The sequence below is a fragment of the Chiloscyllium punctatum genome, chromosome 9 (genome assembly GCF_047496795.1).
Source record: "Chiloscyllium punctatum isolate Juve2018m chromosome 9, sChiPun1.3, whole genome shotgun sequence".
In the NCBI taxonomy this organism is placed as follows: Eukaryota; Metazoa; Chordata; class Chondrichthyes; order Orectolobiformes; family Hemiscylliidae; genus Chiloscyllium; species Chiloscyllium punctatum.
This window is the reverse complement of record NC_092747.1, coordinates 49,546,525-49,565,315: the sequence shown is the minus strand read 5'-3', so window position 1 is coordinate 49,565,315 and position 18,791 is coordinate 49,546,525. Positions and strand designations below refer to the sequence as shown.

The 18,791-nt window shown below is 37.6% G+C and overlaps 1 protein-coding gene across 1 annotated transcript in view; it reads left to right on the top strand.

The window, feature by feature from the left end:
* The window catches only part of kbtbd3 (kelch repeat and BTB (POZ) domain containing 3), a 35,384-nt gene extending 20,494 nt beyond the window's left edge, over window positions 1-14,890 (top strand). The window contains exon 4 of the mRNA XM_072577479.1: window positions 4,075-14,890. Within this exon, the coding sequence (XP_072433580.1) occupies window positions 4,075-5,668 (1,594 nt within the window). The 3' untranslated portion in view covers window positions 5,669-14,890. The remainder of the gene's footprint in view (window positions 1-4,074) is intronic.
* The last annotated feature ends 3,901 nt before the right edge of the window (window positions 14,891-18,791 follow it).

Genomic DNA, 18,791 nt, shown 5'->3' with positions numbered 1-18,791 from the left:
CAAAATATTCATTCAGCATGCCTGCCATTTCCCCCATGGTCACTGACAATATCCCTGCAGCCTTCAGTAGGCCAGTTGTACTTTTAACCAGCCACTTTCTAATTATATAACTATAACATCTCTTCCTATGTTCTTTTATGTTCCTTGCAAGTTTCCTTCTATAATTCTTTTTAACCACCCTTATAAACCACCTTGTGGCCCTTTGTTGGTCTTTGCATTTGTCCCGTTCTGTGGGGTCCAAATTTTCTTTGCATTTTTAGAATCCCTTTTTTATTTTTATTCTGTCCCTTGCCTCCTTAGATGTCCTTGCCTCCTTAGATGTGAAGTGGAGCTTATTTACACAGTTAATTTACCCAAAATATTCTATTTCACACTTTTCTGAATTCAAGGGAAAGTCATCTATCTGCCCACTCCTACTAACTTAGTCATGTTCTGCTGCATTCCTATTCCAAAATCCCTAATTCGCCTGCAAATTCAAAATTATTCCATATGTCTACATGCAAAGTAATAATATAAATTGAAATGAAAGGGAGCCAGCAGTGATGCCTCATTCATACCATTTCCCAAATGTTATCCACACACCTTAATTTTGACAAGAAATCACATTGAAATTTCCTCATATGTACCACCTTCTGTGTGAAAAGGTTGCCCTTCAGGCTCTTTTAAATCATTCACCTCTCACCTTAAGAATATGTACCCCCCTAGTTTTGAATGTCCCCCCTAGGGAAAAGTCCTTTGCTATTCATCTTATCTATGCCACTCATGATTTTTTAAACCTGTATAAGATCACTCCTGAATCTCCTACACTCAAACAAAAAAAGTCCCAGCCCATCCAGCCTCCCTGTAATTCAAACCCCTCAGTCCTGGCAACATCCTTGTAAATCTTTTCTGAGCACTCTCCAATTTTATAATATCCTTTCTATAGCAGGACGACTAGAACTATACACAGCACCCCAAATGTGGCCTCACCAACGTCCAGTACAACCTTAATATGACATCCCAACTCCTTTACTCAATAGTCTGAGCAATGAAGGCAAACACATTAAATACTTTCTTAATCACCCTATCTACCCTTGATGCAACTTCCAAAGAACTATGCACGTGAACCCCTAGATGTCTCTGTTCGATAACACTATCCAGGTCCTACATTTGTTTTACTGCCCTGCCCTTGTTTGTTTGACCAAAATGCAATATCTTGCATTTATCCAAATTAAACTCCATTGACCACTCCTCAGCCCATTGGCCCAATTGATCAAGATCCCTTTGTAACCTTACATAACCTTCTTCACTACTAACTGTACCACTAATTGTGGTGTCATCTGCAAACTTACTAATCATGCCTCCTAACTTCTCATCTAAATTGTTTACATATATGACAAATAACAAATAACATGGGAAAATGGTAAATTATCCATTTAAGCAGAAAGGGTTAAAAAAAGGAGATAATCTGAATGATGACACTGCTGAACTTTGGTTTTGATTTATATTATTATCGCATGCAAACATTTGGAATAATTTTGAATTTGTAGGTGAATAAGGGACTTTGGAATAAGAATTCAGCAGAACATGATTAAGTTAGTTGTTTGTAATTTTGATGTCATCTGCAAACTAAATTCTCATCCAAATCGTTTATAGAAGTGACAAACAACAGTCCTAGGGAGTGTTGCTGAACAAAGAGACCTTGAAGTGCAGGTTCATAGCTCCTTGAAAGTGGAGTTGCAGGTAGATAGGATAGTGAAGGCGGCATTTGGTATGCTTTCCTTTATTGGCCAGAGTATTGAGTACAGGGGTTGGGAGGTCATGTTGCAGCTGTACAGGACATTGGTGAGGCCACTGTTGGAATATTGCATGCAATTCTGGTCTCCTTCCTATCGGAAAGATGTTGTGAAACTTGAAAGGGTTCAGAAAAGACTTACAAGGATGTTGCCAGGGTTGGAGGATTTGAACTATAGGGAGAGGCTGAATAGGCTGGCGCTGTTTTCTCTGGAGCGTTGGAGGCTGAGGGGTGACCTTATAGAGGATTACAAAATTATGAGGGGCATGGATAGGATAAATAGACAAAGTCTTTTCCCTGGGGTGGGGGAGTCGAGAATTAGAGGGCATAGTTTTAGGATGAGAGAGGAAAGATATAAAAGAGACCTAAGGGGCAACATTTTCACGCAGAGGGTGGTACTGTATGGAATGAGCTGCCAGAGGGAAGTGGTGGAGGCTGGTACAATTGCAACATTTAAAATGCAATTGAAAGGAAGGGTTTGGAGGGATATGGGCCAGGTGCTGGCAGGTGGGACTAGATTGGGTTAGGATATCTGGTCGGCATGGACAAGTTGGACCGAAGGATCTGTTTCCATGCTGTACATCTCTATGACTTTATAACCAGGTGGACCTCATAGAATATGAAGTTCCTGATTGAGTGGGCCACTTGTGCCATTTAATAAAATCATGGCTGCTCTGATTTCAATCTCAAACATTCCTCCACACCCTTTGATAATTTTTCATCTCTAAACAAAAATCAATTAACCTCTGCCTTAAACATTTTTACAGATTCTGCACCACTGCCTTTTGAGGAAGGAAATTCCAAAGGCTCATAATCCTCTGAGAAATTTGTTTCCCTCATCTCTGTCTTAATTAAGTGACCACCTATTTTTGAACTGTGACCCCTAATTTTAGATTTTCCTGCAAGAGGAATTATCCTTTCCACATCCACCTGGTCAGGTCCCCTCAGGATCTTATATGTTTCAGTTGTCACTCTTCATAACCTTAGAGGATTCGTGGCTAGCCTGTTTAGCGTTTCCTCATGCATCAATCTACTCATTCCAGGTTTAATCTAGTTAACCATCTCTGAACTGCTTCCAACACATCAACATCCTTTAGCAAGTATGGTGATTAGTACTGTACTTCAGATGCCCAGTATAACTGAAGCATAACCTTCCTACTGTTGCATTCAATTCCCCTTACAATACATCATTGCTCACTGTACCTGCACACTAACCTCCTGTAATTCTTGCAGTAGGAAGCCCAGATCTCTCTTCAATTCAGAGTTCTGCATTATCACCATTTTGATAATCTCCTTCTTTAAATCCTTTCTGCTTAAATGGACAATTTCCCACTTTCCCACATTATACTTAATTTATCAGATGTTTGTCTATCCACTTAACCTGTCTATATCCTTTTGTAGACTCCTAATGTCCTCTTCACAACTCAAACTTAGCTCCCATACCTTCAATTCCTTCACCCAAATTATTTATGTAGATCATGTAGAGTTGAGGCCCCAGCATCGACACCTGTGGCGCACCACTCATAACATCTGCCAGACTGAAATAGAGACATTTACTCCTAAGTTCTGTTTGCTGTTAGCCAGCTAACCTTGCATTCACAGCAATATATTACCTCCAAAAACATTCAATTTTATTTTCTAAAATAAGCTTTGATGTGGGACCCTATGAAATATCTTCTGTAAATCAAATTACAATGTATCCACTAGTTTCCCAGCGCAAGTTACTTTTTCAAAGATCTCCAAAAAAATTAATTAAACGTTATTTTCTTTTGACAAACCCATGCTGGCTCTGCCTGCAGTCTTGGGCCCAAACTTCTCTCCTTTAAATTGTGTGTAAAATTCAATTATGCAATAGTCACTGATACCCAGAGACACTGTCACTACAAGTCTATAATTAATCTTACTTTGTTGGTCAAAATCAGGTCTAGTATAGCCTGCTCTCTGGCTAGTGCCCGAACATGCTGGTCTAAGAAATTGCCCCAGTAACAATCAATAAATTCCTAAAATCTAAACTACTTTGGCCCCATCTGATTTTTCCATATACTGGAATTGACAGTAATTTTAATTTTCTAAACATGTACTAGGAAAACGGTTAGTGTATTTAAGTGTACTTGGAATTTTTAGGTCAAAAACATTCAAGTTTGTGTATTTGCAGAAAGCCTGTCTAAAATGTAACTTAGCAAATTGTAACCTGGACCATAGATAATAATGGCAGTAGTAAATCTTGAAATAATTACTTAAAAGTCAGTTTCTTTATTATCCTAGTTAATACACAAGTTCTGTTGCTGTTTTCCTTGCAGGGCCATGTTTGAGGTTCACATGAGGGAAAGGGATGATGGAAGTGTAAAAATCACTAATTTATCTCCGGAAGCTGTGAAGGCATTTCTGGATTTTGCTTACAAAGGATATGCACGGATATGTGAGACCAATGTTGAAATGTATTTTCAGATGTCTTCATTTCTTCAAGTGTCTCTGTTAGCTAAAGGCTGTGGTGATTATCTCATCAAAAAAATCGATGTCAAAAACTGTTTCCAAATTTTGTCTCTGTCTGAGAGTTATGGTTCTACCAATTTGTACAATCATGCTTTGCAATTTTTAGTGAAGCACTTCTCTCTTCTGTCAAAGTCAAATGATTTCTTAGAAATTAATGTTGGAGTGCTAGAAAAATGCCTTGAAGCAGATGCCTTGAACGTCCCTGATGAGGACACTGTTCTGAATGCTGTACTTCAATGGACTCAATATGAAGTGGAGACAAGAGAAAAACATTTACCTTGCCTAATTAATCTTGTGAAATTGCATCAGCTATCCAAAGAAACTCTGGAGAACTTAATGAGATCCGAAAGTTTGCTAGCAAATAATCCTGAATGTATGGAATCAATTTGTAATGTTTTTGATAAATTTGAAGAGCATAATGGGCTTTTAACTGATGCAAGACCATCCACAACAGAAAGCTACATATTTGTTCATAAAACAGAAGAAAATAGTACAATAAAGCATACCTTTTGCTATAACATTAAAACTGATACCTGGAAAGAGTTGCCTGCTCCAAATATTATTGATTTTCCAGGGTCAAGTTTGGTTGTTTATGGAGAAAAAATATTTATTACTGGAGGATGTAAGATTAGTTGCAGTAAATCTATACGATTGCACATTGCAGAACGATGTCATGATGCAACTGACCAGACATGGTGTTACTGTCCAAGAACAAACAATTTCACTTCAGTTTCATCAATGAAGAATTCTCGGACCATGCATTCATCAGTTGTCGCAATGAAGCAACTTTTTGTAATAGGTGGGAAAACCAGAGGAGCACAAGAAATGCGAAGTCTTTTAAATGTTGAATCCTACAACCCTCTTACCAAAGAATGGAGATCAGTGAGCCACTTGCCAAGAGGAATTTACTATCCAGAAGCAAGTGCCTGCAACGACATTATCTATGTCCTTGGATCGGAGGTGGAAATAGCTGATGTCTTCAATCCATCATTAGATTGTTTCTTCAAATACAATGTGTCCTCTGATCAGTGGTCAGAACTTGTTGCAGAATTTGGCCAGTTTTTTCATGCTACTCTTGTGAAAGCTGTCTCAGTGAATTCCACATTGTACATTTGTGACCTTTCTACTTACAAAGTCTACAGTTTTTGTCCAGAAACTTGTGTTTGGAAAGGTGAGGGCTCATTTGAGTGTGCCGGCTTTAATGCAGGGGCTGTTGGGATTTCAGACAAAATTTATATTTTAGGTGGGGATTATGCTCCTGATGAAATCACAGATGAGGTACAGGTGTACCATAGTCGCAGATCGATATGGGAGGAAGTATCCCCAATGCCCAAGGCTTTGACAGAGTTTCACTGTCAAGTGATTCAATTTAGCAGAAATAGGGATCCCTGGAAAAATTAATTGTAATGTCTATTTTTGAGTGGTGATAATTGGCTCTTTATTTAGTTCCAATTATTTATATTTGATTTTAATTTAATTAGTTATTTATTTTCTCCCTAAAATCGTGTCACCTCACTTCCCGAGAGATGGGAACGTGGAAAGAATGTTAAAAAGCAATTCGACAGTACTGACCAAAACCAGATCCTTTGTCTTTGGTATAAAACAGAGTTAACATAATTTTCTGAAAAGGACAAATGTTTGACAAATGTATTAGATTTCCCTGAACATATTGGAACAAGGGATCTAGTAAAGGTAGTGAATTTGAATTTCCAAAAGGCATTTGATAAGATACCACTTAAATGTTTAGCTCTAACGTTAAGAACTTGTGGAGTTGGAAGTTATATAATAGCATGGATAAAAAAAATTGGCTGTCTAATAGGAAACAGAGACTGAATAAATGTCATTTCCAGATTGGCAAACTCTAATTCGTAGAGTGTCACAGGCCTCAGCTATCCAGTCTGTAATGATTTGGACGAAGGGACCAACTCCATTTTAGCCAGATTTGCTCAAGAAACAAATACAAGTGGGAAAGAAAGTTGTGAGGAGGATATAGTGCATCTGCAAAGAGAAACAAATACGTTAAAATGAGTGGACAAACCCTTGACAGGTGGTGCTCACTGTGTCAAGAAGGATAGGTAAGCAGAATATTATTTGAATGCAGAGAGAAAACAGAGTGCTGTGATACAGAGGGATCTGGGTCTCCTTCTGTATGAATAACAATGCAAACATACAGGTTCAGAAAGGAAATCAAATGGAAAGTTGTCTTGTGTTGCAAGGAGGATGAAGTATAAATGTAGAAACATCTTTTTACAGCTTTACAGGGCATTGATGAAACTAAAACTATATAGTTTTTGTTTCCTTATTTAAGGAGGCATATATCTAGGATTCCAAAATCCAACTTAACTTTTACTGCAACACTCAGGGTCTGACTAAGTATGAGACCATGTCAGATACAATTGTCTTTAGATAAAATTTACAAATTTATTAAGTTATCAAAACAAGTAACAGAAATGGCACTTAACCAGACAATGGACTCAGCCATTGCACAATGGAATACCAACCCTGTCAGGTGGCTGGAGTATGTCTCCTCCTCTTTCTTCTATTTTCTTATTTTTGCATACACAGCTATTGAAAAGTCAGCCTTATTGATCCCTTTCAAATCACAATCCATGATCAGAAATGACTCTGAACTCCAATATTGCATAATTAGATACATAATTGATTAGGTGATATGTGCATAATGCATGAAAAGTTCATGGCCAATCTTTGATTTCCAGTTGGTTTCATTCAAAATTGTGGTCATTTTAGTTGTATCACTTCCTAGAATCTGAAGATTTAATTCTTTCACATGTCAATCAATTTATAAGATCAACGCTTTATTAACAGCTTGTTCCTCTTCGTTTACCTATTCAGCAATTTCTACAGGATAAGATTATATCCGTAAATCAAATTTGTGTATCTGCTAAGTGCATGGAGTACCATCTTACGTGATTAACTACCATCCCAAATATTCCAAATGATAACTTAAAAATTCTCCAAAATCTACTGATTGATTTTTTAAGGTCTTATTCAGTGGTGGAGTCATCCTAATCAGCAGACTTTCACCTATCATTTCACTGTGGTTTGTAGCTCACCACTGAGATAATAATACATTTTATGGTTCATTCTTTGTCCAGTTGTTTATAATAGAGGGATATATGCTATAATATCCTCATGAATAATATCTCACATTTATTGTCTCAGATCTTGCTTAACTAATATAAATCATTCATTAATTCAAGCACCTGTCAAAGATTTTGTTTTAGATGCCATCTGCTTAATATGTTTTTTTCTCCCCAGTTATGTATATTTGTAACAAATTACTTTAAAATAAGGAACATTGTAGAAAAGTTGCTTATAACTATTTAATATAAGCTTACAGAAAATTATGAAGTACTGATACATAAGGTCATAAAGTAAGTAACAGTTAAGTTATGCAAAGGTGTATAAAACATTAATGCACGATAAACATTGAATAAATACTAAGACAGTGAAATATTTTCATACATTAAATCAATATATAACTTCCATAACAGAACAATTATGCTGCTCTCAAAACTAATCATGCATTTTTACAAAAGTTAACTCTAAATATGCAATACTTTTTTCTACTTCAAACACTACAAATTAAAAACATAGATCACAGCTGTTATCTCTTTCCTCTGCTGATCGTGCAAGATTCTTACTAACAATTTGAATCTAAAAGAATGTCATTTGCTCATTAAATCATTGCAGAGTTTGTCAGTTTATTCTAGGTAAAACCTGTGATGTGACACTAAACAGTCACATTATTAAAACACTACATTGGTTATAATTCAATCAAGATAACATATTGTCAGGTTCATTGGTTAATATATTCTGAACTGAACTAATCATGAAACATGAATTTCCCTACATATTTCCGAATTGGAGGCAGTTCAGAAAAGCTTTGTTAGATTGATCCCTGAGTTGAAGGGATGACCTATTGAGGTTTGATTGAGCAAGTTGGTCCTGCTCTCACACCCATTTGAGTTTAGAATTGTGAATGATGGTCGTTCTGAAACATAAGAGGGTGCTTGATTGCATAGATATTAGGAGTATATTTGGAAATGAGGGCATCGTTTCAAAAGAAGGGTCTCCTATTTAAGAGAAATTAGGAGGAATTTCTTCTTTCAGATTGTTGTTAATCTTTGTTCTTAGAAGTAGAGAACTCCAATGGAAATGGGGGTCATTGAATGTATTCATGGCTGAGTTAGACAAATTTTGATCTACAAGGGATTTGATGGTTATTCGAAAAAGGTAGAAAAGTGGGGTTGAGATTATTATCTTGTTGATTGACTCAAGGACCAAATAGTCTACTCCATTAGCATTCAAGGCTGGTAGTGGATATTTGGCCTGTGGAGCACTACCAATAGAGACATTGATTACAAAAACTGATGAACATAATGATTGGTCAAGTCGATTGATTTGAGCAGAAAGTTGGGCTAATTGTGATGGTAATGTCCCACTTACATGTAATCAGTGGTTTAACAATATATTAGCAGCTATCACATCCACACTGATGTAAAGTATTTTGAAGAATAAATACCTCATAAGGGGTGATGTCCTTTTACTTGGTTGGTTCTGTGAATTTTAAAAAATGAACAAAATATAAAAGTCATGAATCCCTTGGTTGAGTGACATAGTTTTGGGGTCCTTATGGAGCAGCTGAATACATGGCAGAAGGTTTTCTTTCCTTCACGTGACAAAAAGGTCCTTAAAACAAGTAACTAACTCAGGAAAAAAACCCCACAATTATTTGGCAGAGATTGTCAAATGCTTGTAAGCATCATCTTATGAATATAGATTTGGTACAACAGTTCATTTAAATGGCGAAGACCCCTAGGAAGGGATTGATGCTCTCCTCCTCCTCACATTTTACCTTGTAACAAATTCTTCTGTGCCTGTCCTTTGCACTCCAAGCTGTTATCGTTGCTTTTCCATTTGCAGCTTGTCCAATTATAGCAGGTAACCATACCAGCTTTCTCCTTATAATACCTATGCATCCTGCTGCTGCTCCCATCCCAATAGGCATAGCATAAAACAACTGTCAATGTTCACCTGATCACAAATATAGGCTTTTCATGCCTCTGCCAGTTACTTCCACACTTCTCACTCCAGTTACTCTCATGCAAATGAATGCCTCCGTCCTTTTGTCTATAACTCTATGTTTCAATAGGGACAGGAGATAAAGATGCCTCAGCAGGTTGCACATCTCTTCACAAAAAACACCCACTAAATTACTCCAAATCATTTTGTAGGTGGAGCTAGAAAGGAAAGCGACCTTCACCACAGAAGCGATCATTTGCCTTCATTCAGCCCCTTAACACAGGTGGACAAAGCCATGCTAATCTTTGGTGAAGACAGCTTGAAGAACACCTGTGATGATAGGTTTGGAAGCAGTGGTCCCCAGCTCTTTCCTACTGGCTGCCCAGTGCTGCCATACAGCTGCCATGTAACTTTTGACACAATGCTGACTCTTCTCTCCATCAGTAGGTTTTCCTAATATTTACATTCTAGGAGAGAATACAAAGGAATATAAGTGCATCCAACGTCGGTCTCTCTTTCCAACCCACCACCCAAAAAAAACACCAGCGTGGAAGTTGACAATCCAGTTGGGATGAATGGTCAGCTGGGAGAGAATGCTCAAGGTGATTTATGAAACAACTGAGCAAGTGCAGGAGCTAATGGAGTTTAATGTGGGTAAGTGTGAGGTTATCCATTTTGGTCAGAAGAATAAAAAGGCAGTTATCTAAGTAGAGAGAAACTTAAATGCTTTTGTGCAGTGGACTCTGGGCATGCTCGAGCAAGAATCGCAGAAGGTTAGTATGAAGGTACAGCAGGCATTGAGGAGAGCAAATAGAATTTTGGTATTTATTGCAAAAGGAATGGAAAAGTAGGGAAGTATTGTGACTCTGTAAGGCATTGGTGAGACAGTATTTGGAGTATTACACACAGTTTTGGTCCACTTACTTGAGAAAGGATGTAATTGATTTGGACGCAGTACAAAAAGCTTCACCAGATGAATTCCAGAAATGAAAGGCATTCTTATGAGGATAGATTCAGCAGTTTAGGCCTATACTCAATGGAATTTAGAAGAATGAAAGAAGATCTAATGGAGGTAGATAAGATTCGAACGTAGATTCACAAAGTAGATGTGGAATGGATGTTTTCCATTTTGTGGCAATCTGGAATGAGAGGTCATAGTTTTCGGCTAAGTGGTGGCAGATTTAAAATAAAGAAAAGGAGCAAGGTTTAAGATTTGTAGCTCAGGTTGTAGTTTTGGAAGTAGGTTTGCTCACTAAGCCACAAGGCTCATTTCCAGATGTTTCATCACCCTTCTAGGTAACATCCTCAGTGGGCCTCAGGTGAAGCAGTGGGCCTCAGGTGAGAATTCCTGCTTTCTATTTATATGTTTGGGTTTCTTTGGGTTGGTGATGTTATTTCCTGTGGTGAAGTCACTTCCTGTTCCTTTTCTCAGGGGGTGGTTGATGTGGAGATGAGGAGAAAGTACTTCTCTCAAAGGGTCATGACTCTGGAATTCCCCAGTGCAGTGTACGCTGAGACATTGCATAAATTTAAGGAGAACAGATTTTTAATTAGGAATGGATTAAAGGTTCATGGGAAACGGGCAAGAAAGTGGCTTTGAGGCTGAGATGAGATCAGCCATAATTGTATTAAATGACTGAGCAGGCTTGAGGGGTTGAATTGCTGATTCCTAGTTCTTCTATTCTAATGAAAAGACCTCAAGAGATGGCACACCATGGGAGAAGCCCACATCCTTGCCCTTTTGTAAAGGATAAAGATGTTGATTTCAGAGGCTTAACCAACGAAAGAAAAGTGCTTAACAAGAAGCCTGCCAAAATATGTCTTGAGTTTAGAGAAATACAAATGTAACATGTGGAACATTAGTACTCTGCAAGTTCCAGTGGACTATGTGATTACCTTTATGGTTACTACAGCCAAGACCTCTATGCAGGATTCTGTGTCACCAATATTTGTTGCTTTGATTGGCACCAATTTGAGCTTCAGTTAGTCCCTTGGTTCTATTATCTCTGCCAGTTTCAAAATGTTAATGCTGGCAAACCAAGACTTGGGTCAGGATTTTCTTCTTCTGAGAAGTTACAGAGTGGAGGTAATTCTTTTAACCTACTTGCTCTGGAATTGGCCTGTCTCCTCTCCGGCTTTGGGTCTACCACCTTGCGGGCCAGATCCATCTCCCTGCCAACTAAGACCGCATCCCTGGAAATTCTTGCTCAAAGCTGATGAGAGAGGCGATTTCACAAACTGGAATTGAAACTGTCTGTTGATGTGTTTGAAAGAGAAATTCCAGCACTGGGTTCTGTACTGTGTGCACCGGTCATAGATGGCATTAGTGTTAATGGATGGAGATTTAATTTTATGGAGAACAAATAAATAGGTTTGTTCAAGTATTGTCAATATGAGCTTTGAGTGGGTGTACAGTACAATCAGCTGAAACATAGCTGTAATTATTGTTGGTGAGGTACAGCCTTTCCTCATACTTCATCCCATTCCTTACTTGACCTCAAACTCTCTCATTTCAAATGTTGGAAGGATCTTTGTCTAAACTGATTACATTTCAGATTTCTGTGAACTGAAAAATTGTGTAGGCTAGAGAGATATCTCAACAATGTAATGCATTCTTTATGGCCTCAAAAGGAGGAATTCACCTTGATTTTCCCCAGGGTTTCAAGCCTACCTAAGCATAACAATTTGATTTAGTGCTGCCATGGCTCACTGTGTCCCTTTGTTCACCAGCACACAATTCGTCCACAGAGGTATCAGAAAAGTGTCAGTAAATAGTGTACTTTGCTTCCCAGTTGCACACAATTAGGTATGGCAGGCTATATCTATGCAGCATCATAGCTTCCAGCGAACTAGACACATAGCAGTGTGATTTTTCCCATGGTTGTTGCATACCTTTTACTCTTTAAAGAGTGGTACCTTTTCCTATTAAGGAATGAAGCTAGCTTTTCTGGTAGTTTGATGGTCACATTTGTGACACTGTCTCCCTGCAGCCAGGAAACCCTGTAATTGCTGCAAATCGCACATCATTTGCCTGTTGGCTGAAGGAGAAGCTTGACGTAATAATTGGTATCCATCAGGTTCCTCTTGCGGCTGCATCTCTTCCTTCTTGTCTTCCTCCATCTACAAATAAATAACAAGGATTATTTTGTTCCTCTTCCAAATACTTCCTTCTGAAAATGAAAGGATTAGACTGTGAAATAAAATAGCATAAAAATCTCGCAGATCCAAGAATACAAAAAAAAACCACATGCAGGACTGTGGCATGTGAAGTTTTGCAAGTGAACCTTTAAATAGCTCTCCCCGTCTTACTTTCTTCTTTGTACCAATTAATAATAGAGTGGTTCCATTATTCAGCATAACCATAATCAATGAAAATGGCACTTAAATATCCTAATGAGCCTCTAGTCTTTCAGGCTGCACCAGTATTTACTGTAAAACAATGTAAAGTTTTTCTTTTCAAAACCTGAAAATTCATCTGAAAGTTGCAATTAAAAAACTTCAATTAATCTAATTGTAATGTGTTACTTCTTTGCAAATTACAGTAGCAGTTTGCATTTATACAGCATCCTTAACATACTAAAGTGTTCCAAATGCTTCACAGGGATGTTATCAAACAAAATTTAATACCAAGACGCATAAGTGCAAGTGGCCAGAAACTTAAAAATAGCTTTTAAGGCCTTTCCTAAAGGAATACAAAGAAGTGGAATTGTAAAGGAGAGAATTCCAGAGCTTAGGGCTTAGGCAGTGATGGAATGATGAAAATCAGAGATGTGTAAAAAACCAGAATTGAGGATGGAGAAAATTTGAAGAGCTGTAAAACAGTTGGTGATCACATTGGGGAGAGGTGAGGTTTGAAAAGCGGAAAGTTCTTAAACCAAGGTTTTGCCTCTCACTTAGCCAATGTTGAACAGGGACCGTAAGGTGACACCAGGTGTTAAGATGAAGACAGCATCATTTTGTTTGTGCTCAAATTTGTGGAAGGTTCATATTTATTTGAACATTAGTATCTTAAAACTATAATTGCTTAAAATACAGTGAAATTATTTTTGAATATTTGTGTAATTTGTATAGATTCTAATGCACGTTAACAAAAAAAAGAAAAAGATTGTGAAATAAAACTGCATAAAAGAAAGGCAAAACTTTCTTTAACGTGAGTTATTTTGCTTCTGGCAAATAGTTTCAGCCTGACCATTTTCTTTAATGGATAGGAAATCTGGTGTGGGGGTGGGATGGGGGGTGCAGTAGAGTATAACAGATTCCTACCACTACTGCCCTTCCCTCAGAGAGAAGACTACCCTGCTTTACATCAAGTTGAAACTGCTTGGAATTTCCATAGGGATTCTTCTATTCTCATGCTATTACTTCCATGAAAACATCACAACAACATTGATGCTATTTATTCAGTTTTTTTCCCCCCCCAGTACTACACTGGTGAATCTGGGAACTCTAGTGGAAATTCTAGCTCTACATAGAACTAGATGAAAGTGATAATACCAGAGGTTTTTTGAAACATAATGTGACTTAAGGGTGATTGAATACATACCCAATTTCCACTTAACTAAATGTAAATGCTTTGAGTTTTCATTATCATGAATGCTCCTTAAAGAGGGCAGGACAAGGAGATGAAAAAAATACATCAAGGGAAATGTGTTATTGTAGTCAGTACATAGAAAAATAAATGTCTTTAGGTGAAATGTACTTTAGTTTTCCTAGTATAATACAATGAAATATTCAGAATCATATTCACGTCAAAGGACTGCAGTGATTGCAGTGATTATCAGCAATACGAGTTGAACCTTGACCCAAAGAGACATTCAGAAAGCATTTTAATTGTTACACTGCTGTTTAACAAAACTATTATTCTGGGATTATTAAACAGTGAAGCATTAAACTTCCATAAATGAAATGTTAATGATTCCAAGTATTGCTAACATTTCATTTTAATGTATTTTCCATTAAAAAGCTGTAAAATAGAAGCTAGTCTTTCCATTTCAATGTTATGTGATGTGACTTATAAATTCAGTTTGCTTATGTCTGAATAAAAATGCAGTAGTAAAATATGTGCAGTTTGAAATCTGTGAAATTCCACCTTTTTAAGTTTTTGAATGTTGTTGTGCTCTAGATATGAGATATTTAAAATTGCAATAGGTAACAGTTTTTATAAATTGTTGCAGTTCAAAATGTAAAGCTTGGGTTTCTGTTCGATTTAGAAATGTGAAAAGATGAATACAATTTCTACATGCATACTTGATAAAAATTACATCCATTTGTCATTTTTCTGGCAAACGACAATATATGACCTTTGAATGCAGTGAACAGCAAGGAACTGTTTCCTTTTATAATCCACTTGAAATTTAGTGTTTGCAACATAGTACAAAAGGTATAATACCGTTTTTCTTATTGTGATTTCTAGCTATGAACTTTCATGTCGCGTATTTAATCAACAGTGCTGCATATTTTAACTCTGTTTGGAAGATAATATACTGCAATGTGGCAATCTTCAGATCAATTTATATTTATCATTTAAAGTGAATGCTTCTGTAAATGCCATCTGAAATAAATGTACAATGATTCAAATGATGTGTACAACAATATAAATTATTTTATGCCCTATAAAGCTCCATGGGGCATTTGTTTTTTTATGTCATTTCGATAAAAGTTATATTGTTAAAGTTGAAAATGTTTTCAAACCAATTTCCTGCGTAAATACATCAAAGTGCATTCAAAAATGGGCGGCACGGTGACACAGTGGTTAGCACTGCTGCCTCACAGCGCCAGAGACTCTGGTTCAAATCTTGCCTCAGGCAACTGTCTGTGTGGAGTCTGCACATTCTCCCTGTGTCTGCGTGGGTTTTCTCCGGTTTCCTCCCACAGTCCAAAACATGTGCAGGTTAGGTGAATTGGCCAGGCTAAATTGTCCGTAGTGTTAGGTGAAGGGGTAAATGTAGGGGAATGGATTGAGTGGGTTGCTCTTCAGAGGGTCGGTGTGGACTTGTTGGGTTGAAGGGCCTGTTTCCACACTAAGTAATCTAATCTAAGAAAAAATTTGTACAAAGAGAATTTTAAATGAACTCTAAATGTACCCAGTAATAATCTCTATAATTTATAATGTATTTAAATAACAATACTAGTATTACAGCCCATTATAGATGAAGTGTTTTGCAGTATTGATCCTCCTTCCATTGTAGCATTCAACAATTCCCAAACAATTAATCAACATTACAATTTCTTATTCATAGGATTTGGATTGACACTGGCTAGGCCAGTATTTATCACTTAATTGCCATTGCTAAGTGTATTTTAAGTATTAATCATTTGGTGCTTATAGAAATTCCTGACATCAGTTTTGACTGACTTGCACTAGTTTGAAACTATTCATTTGTCAGGCTTATTCCTTTAACTCCTCTGAAAAAAATTTCCATGAGGAAAAAAACACTATAACTGCTTGTGACCCCAATTTCTTTGAGAAATAACTGGCAGGCCATTCAATCCCCATTTGTCGTATTGTATTAATATGGCACTAGCACTAATGTTGCTGCGTCCACAGACTATTTTAATGGCTTTTCATAATTTAGTGTTTCTAAACTGGTGTGGTTGTCACTGTCAACACAATTTTCAACTTGCCAAAGACACTCTGACATTCGTGTGTAATTTCAAATTTTCTGCCTTTCTTTAACAAATTTATCAACTGTGCTGCAGTTCAAAACAAACTAACAATATCCACTTCTGTCAATATATGAGCGAGCGGCATGGTGGCTCAGTGGTTAGCACTGCAGCCTCACAGCGTCAGGGACCCAGCTTTGATACCAGCCTTGAATAACTGTCTGTGTGGAGTTTGCACATTCTCCCCGTGTCTGTGTGGGTTTCTTCCAGGTGCTCCGGTTTCCTCCCACAATCCAAAGATATGCAGGTCTGGTGAATTGGCCATGCTAAATTGCCCATAGTGTTAGGTGCATTGGTCAGGGGTAAATATAGGGTACGGGAATGGATCTGGGTAGGTTATTCTTTGGAGAGTCGGTGTGCACTTGCTGGGCTGAAGGACCTATTTCCATACTGTAGGGAATCTAATCACAACATTTTGCATTTTGTTCAAGACATGGAAAAATCCAAAATAGCCCTTTAGATTTCTGTAGATGATAATTGGCCATATGCAACAATGTAGCTCAGGTAAAATACTTTTGCTTATTGTTATTGTTTATTATTGAACTATTACTGGTGTATTTCACATTCCAAACAGCAAGACTTTGCATTTATAATGTTCATCTAGTGTTAAAAAAGCTGATATTACTCTTACCCTATCAATGAAACTTGCCAATATCATTTTACCAAGTCAATTTTGGTGACAAATTACATGTCTAATTCTTTCAACCCAGTGTCCAATTTTGGAATAGGATATGATTTTGCTTTTGTTACCACTTTAACCTCACAATAAGCAAAATAAAATCTTTGCAACTGATCTGCTTTCAGCACCATCATGATGGGTAAGATTCAGCTACCACTACTCAGTTCAATAACATCACTGTGAATTTGAATTTATTATTTAATCCAATGCCTACTTGAGCTGATTTCTAAGGATGAGGTCTGTAAAAATCTTGTTTTACAGATAACACATGTAAATTGACATCATGGCCAACCACAGAAGTTTTTCTTGACCTATTAACGCAAATCGATCCATGAGCCTACGATAGCATTTGTAAGTCATTTCATTAGTAATCTGGAAGATAAAATATCATGCCATCTAATCTTTTAAGCAACTTCATAATATCCAATTTTATTTCTGAAGGATTGACCTTTTAATTTTTAATTTTATTTATTTTTCAGCACTACTGATATTTTTATTTCATTCCCTATATCTTTTACTACTGCAACTACACCTTCCTCCTGACTACCCTCCCTGACATAGTATTTCTTTAACCTATTAAGATGACATACTTATTTTTCCTAATGGCTGGAGTACTCGCTACATAATGTACATAATTGAGTTTCTTTTTGATTTGATAAAATCCAATTAATCTTGCTTTTACTGATTCCCCAAATAATATTCGCATGTGAACCAGTATAAACAACAGTGATAGACAGAGCTAAGCAATCCCACAACCAACAGATCAAAACTAATATCTGCAGTCCTGCTACATTCAGTCGTGATTGGTCATCGTTTAAAACGCACTTGAGAAGGAGTCTCCACAAGTATTTCCATTAGTGAGTTTTGAGAAGATTTGTAGCACAGGTTGGGGTTCTGAATGTAGGTTTGCCTGCCGAGCTGGAAGGTTCATTTTCAGGTGTTTCATCACCATATGAGGTAACATCATCAGTGAGCCTCCGGATGAAGCACTGGTGGTATGGCCCGCTTTCTATTTAAGTATTTAGGTTTCCTTGGGTTGGTGATGTCATTCCTTGTAGTGATGCCATTTCCTGCAGTGATGTCATGTCCTGTTCTACCCAGAGGGTGGTAAGTGGGATCCAAGTCAATATGTTTATTAATAGAGTTCTGTTTGGAATGTCATGCTTCTAGGAATTTTTGTGCGTGTCCTAGGATGGATGTGTTGTCCTTCCTCATCTGTATGTAAGGATCCTAGTCAGAGTGGGTCATGTTTTTGTGTGGCTAGTTGATGTTCATGTATCCTGGTAGCTAGTTTTCTGCCTGTTTGTCTAATGTAGTGCTTGTAGTGCTTGTTACAGTTCTTGCAAGATCCCTATTGACTGGAACAACATGTCCATCCTAGGACCAGCCAAACAGAGAGACACATGAGAATTCCTAGCAGCATGCTAGGACATCCATCCTAGGACACGCACAAAAATTCCTGGAAGCATGACATTCCAAACAGAACTCTATCAATAAACATATTGACTTGGATCCCACTTACCACCCTCTGGGAAGAACAGGACATGACATCACCACAGGAAATGACATCACTACAAGGAATGACATCACCAACCCAAGGAAACCTAAATACTTAAATAGAAAGCGGGCCATACCACCAGTGCTTCATCCGGAGGCTCACTGATGATGTTACCCAGTCATGTGATGAAACATCTGAAAACTAAACTTCTAGCTCAGCAAGCAAACCTACATCCAAAATATTTCCATCCTCAAGGATGGAAGAACCCAGCACATCAGTGCAAAAGATAAGGCAGAAGCATTTGCAACAATCTTCTGACAGAGTGAATGATCCATTTTGGCCTCCTCTAATGGTCTCCAGTATCCCCAGTCTATAACCAATTCAGTTCACACCATGATATTAAGAAATAGTTGGAAGAATTGGATACTAAAAAGGCTATGGGCCCTGACAACAGTCCAGCAATAGTACTGAAGATTTATGTTCCAGAGCTTGCCACCTCCCTGGCAAAAGTGTTCCAGTTCTGCTACGATACTGGCTACTAATTGAGGGACAGTGTGGAAAAGTGCACAGGTATGTCCTGAACACAAAAATCAGAACAAATTCAACCTACCTGATTGCCACCTCATCAGTCTACTCTT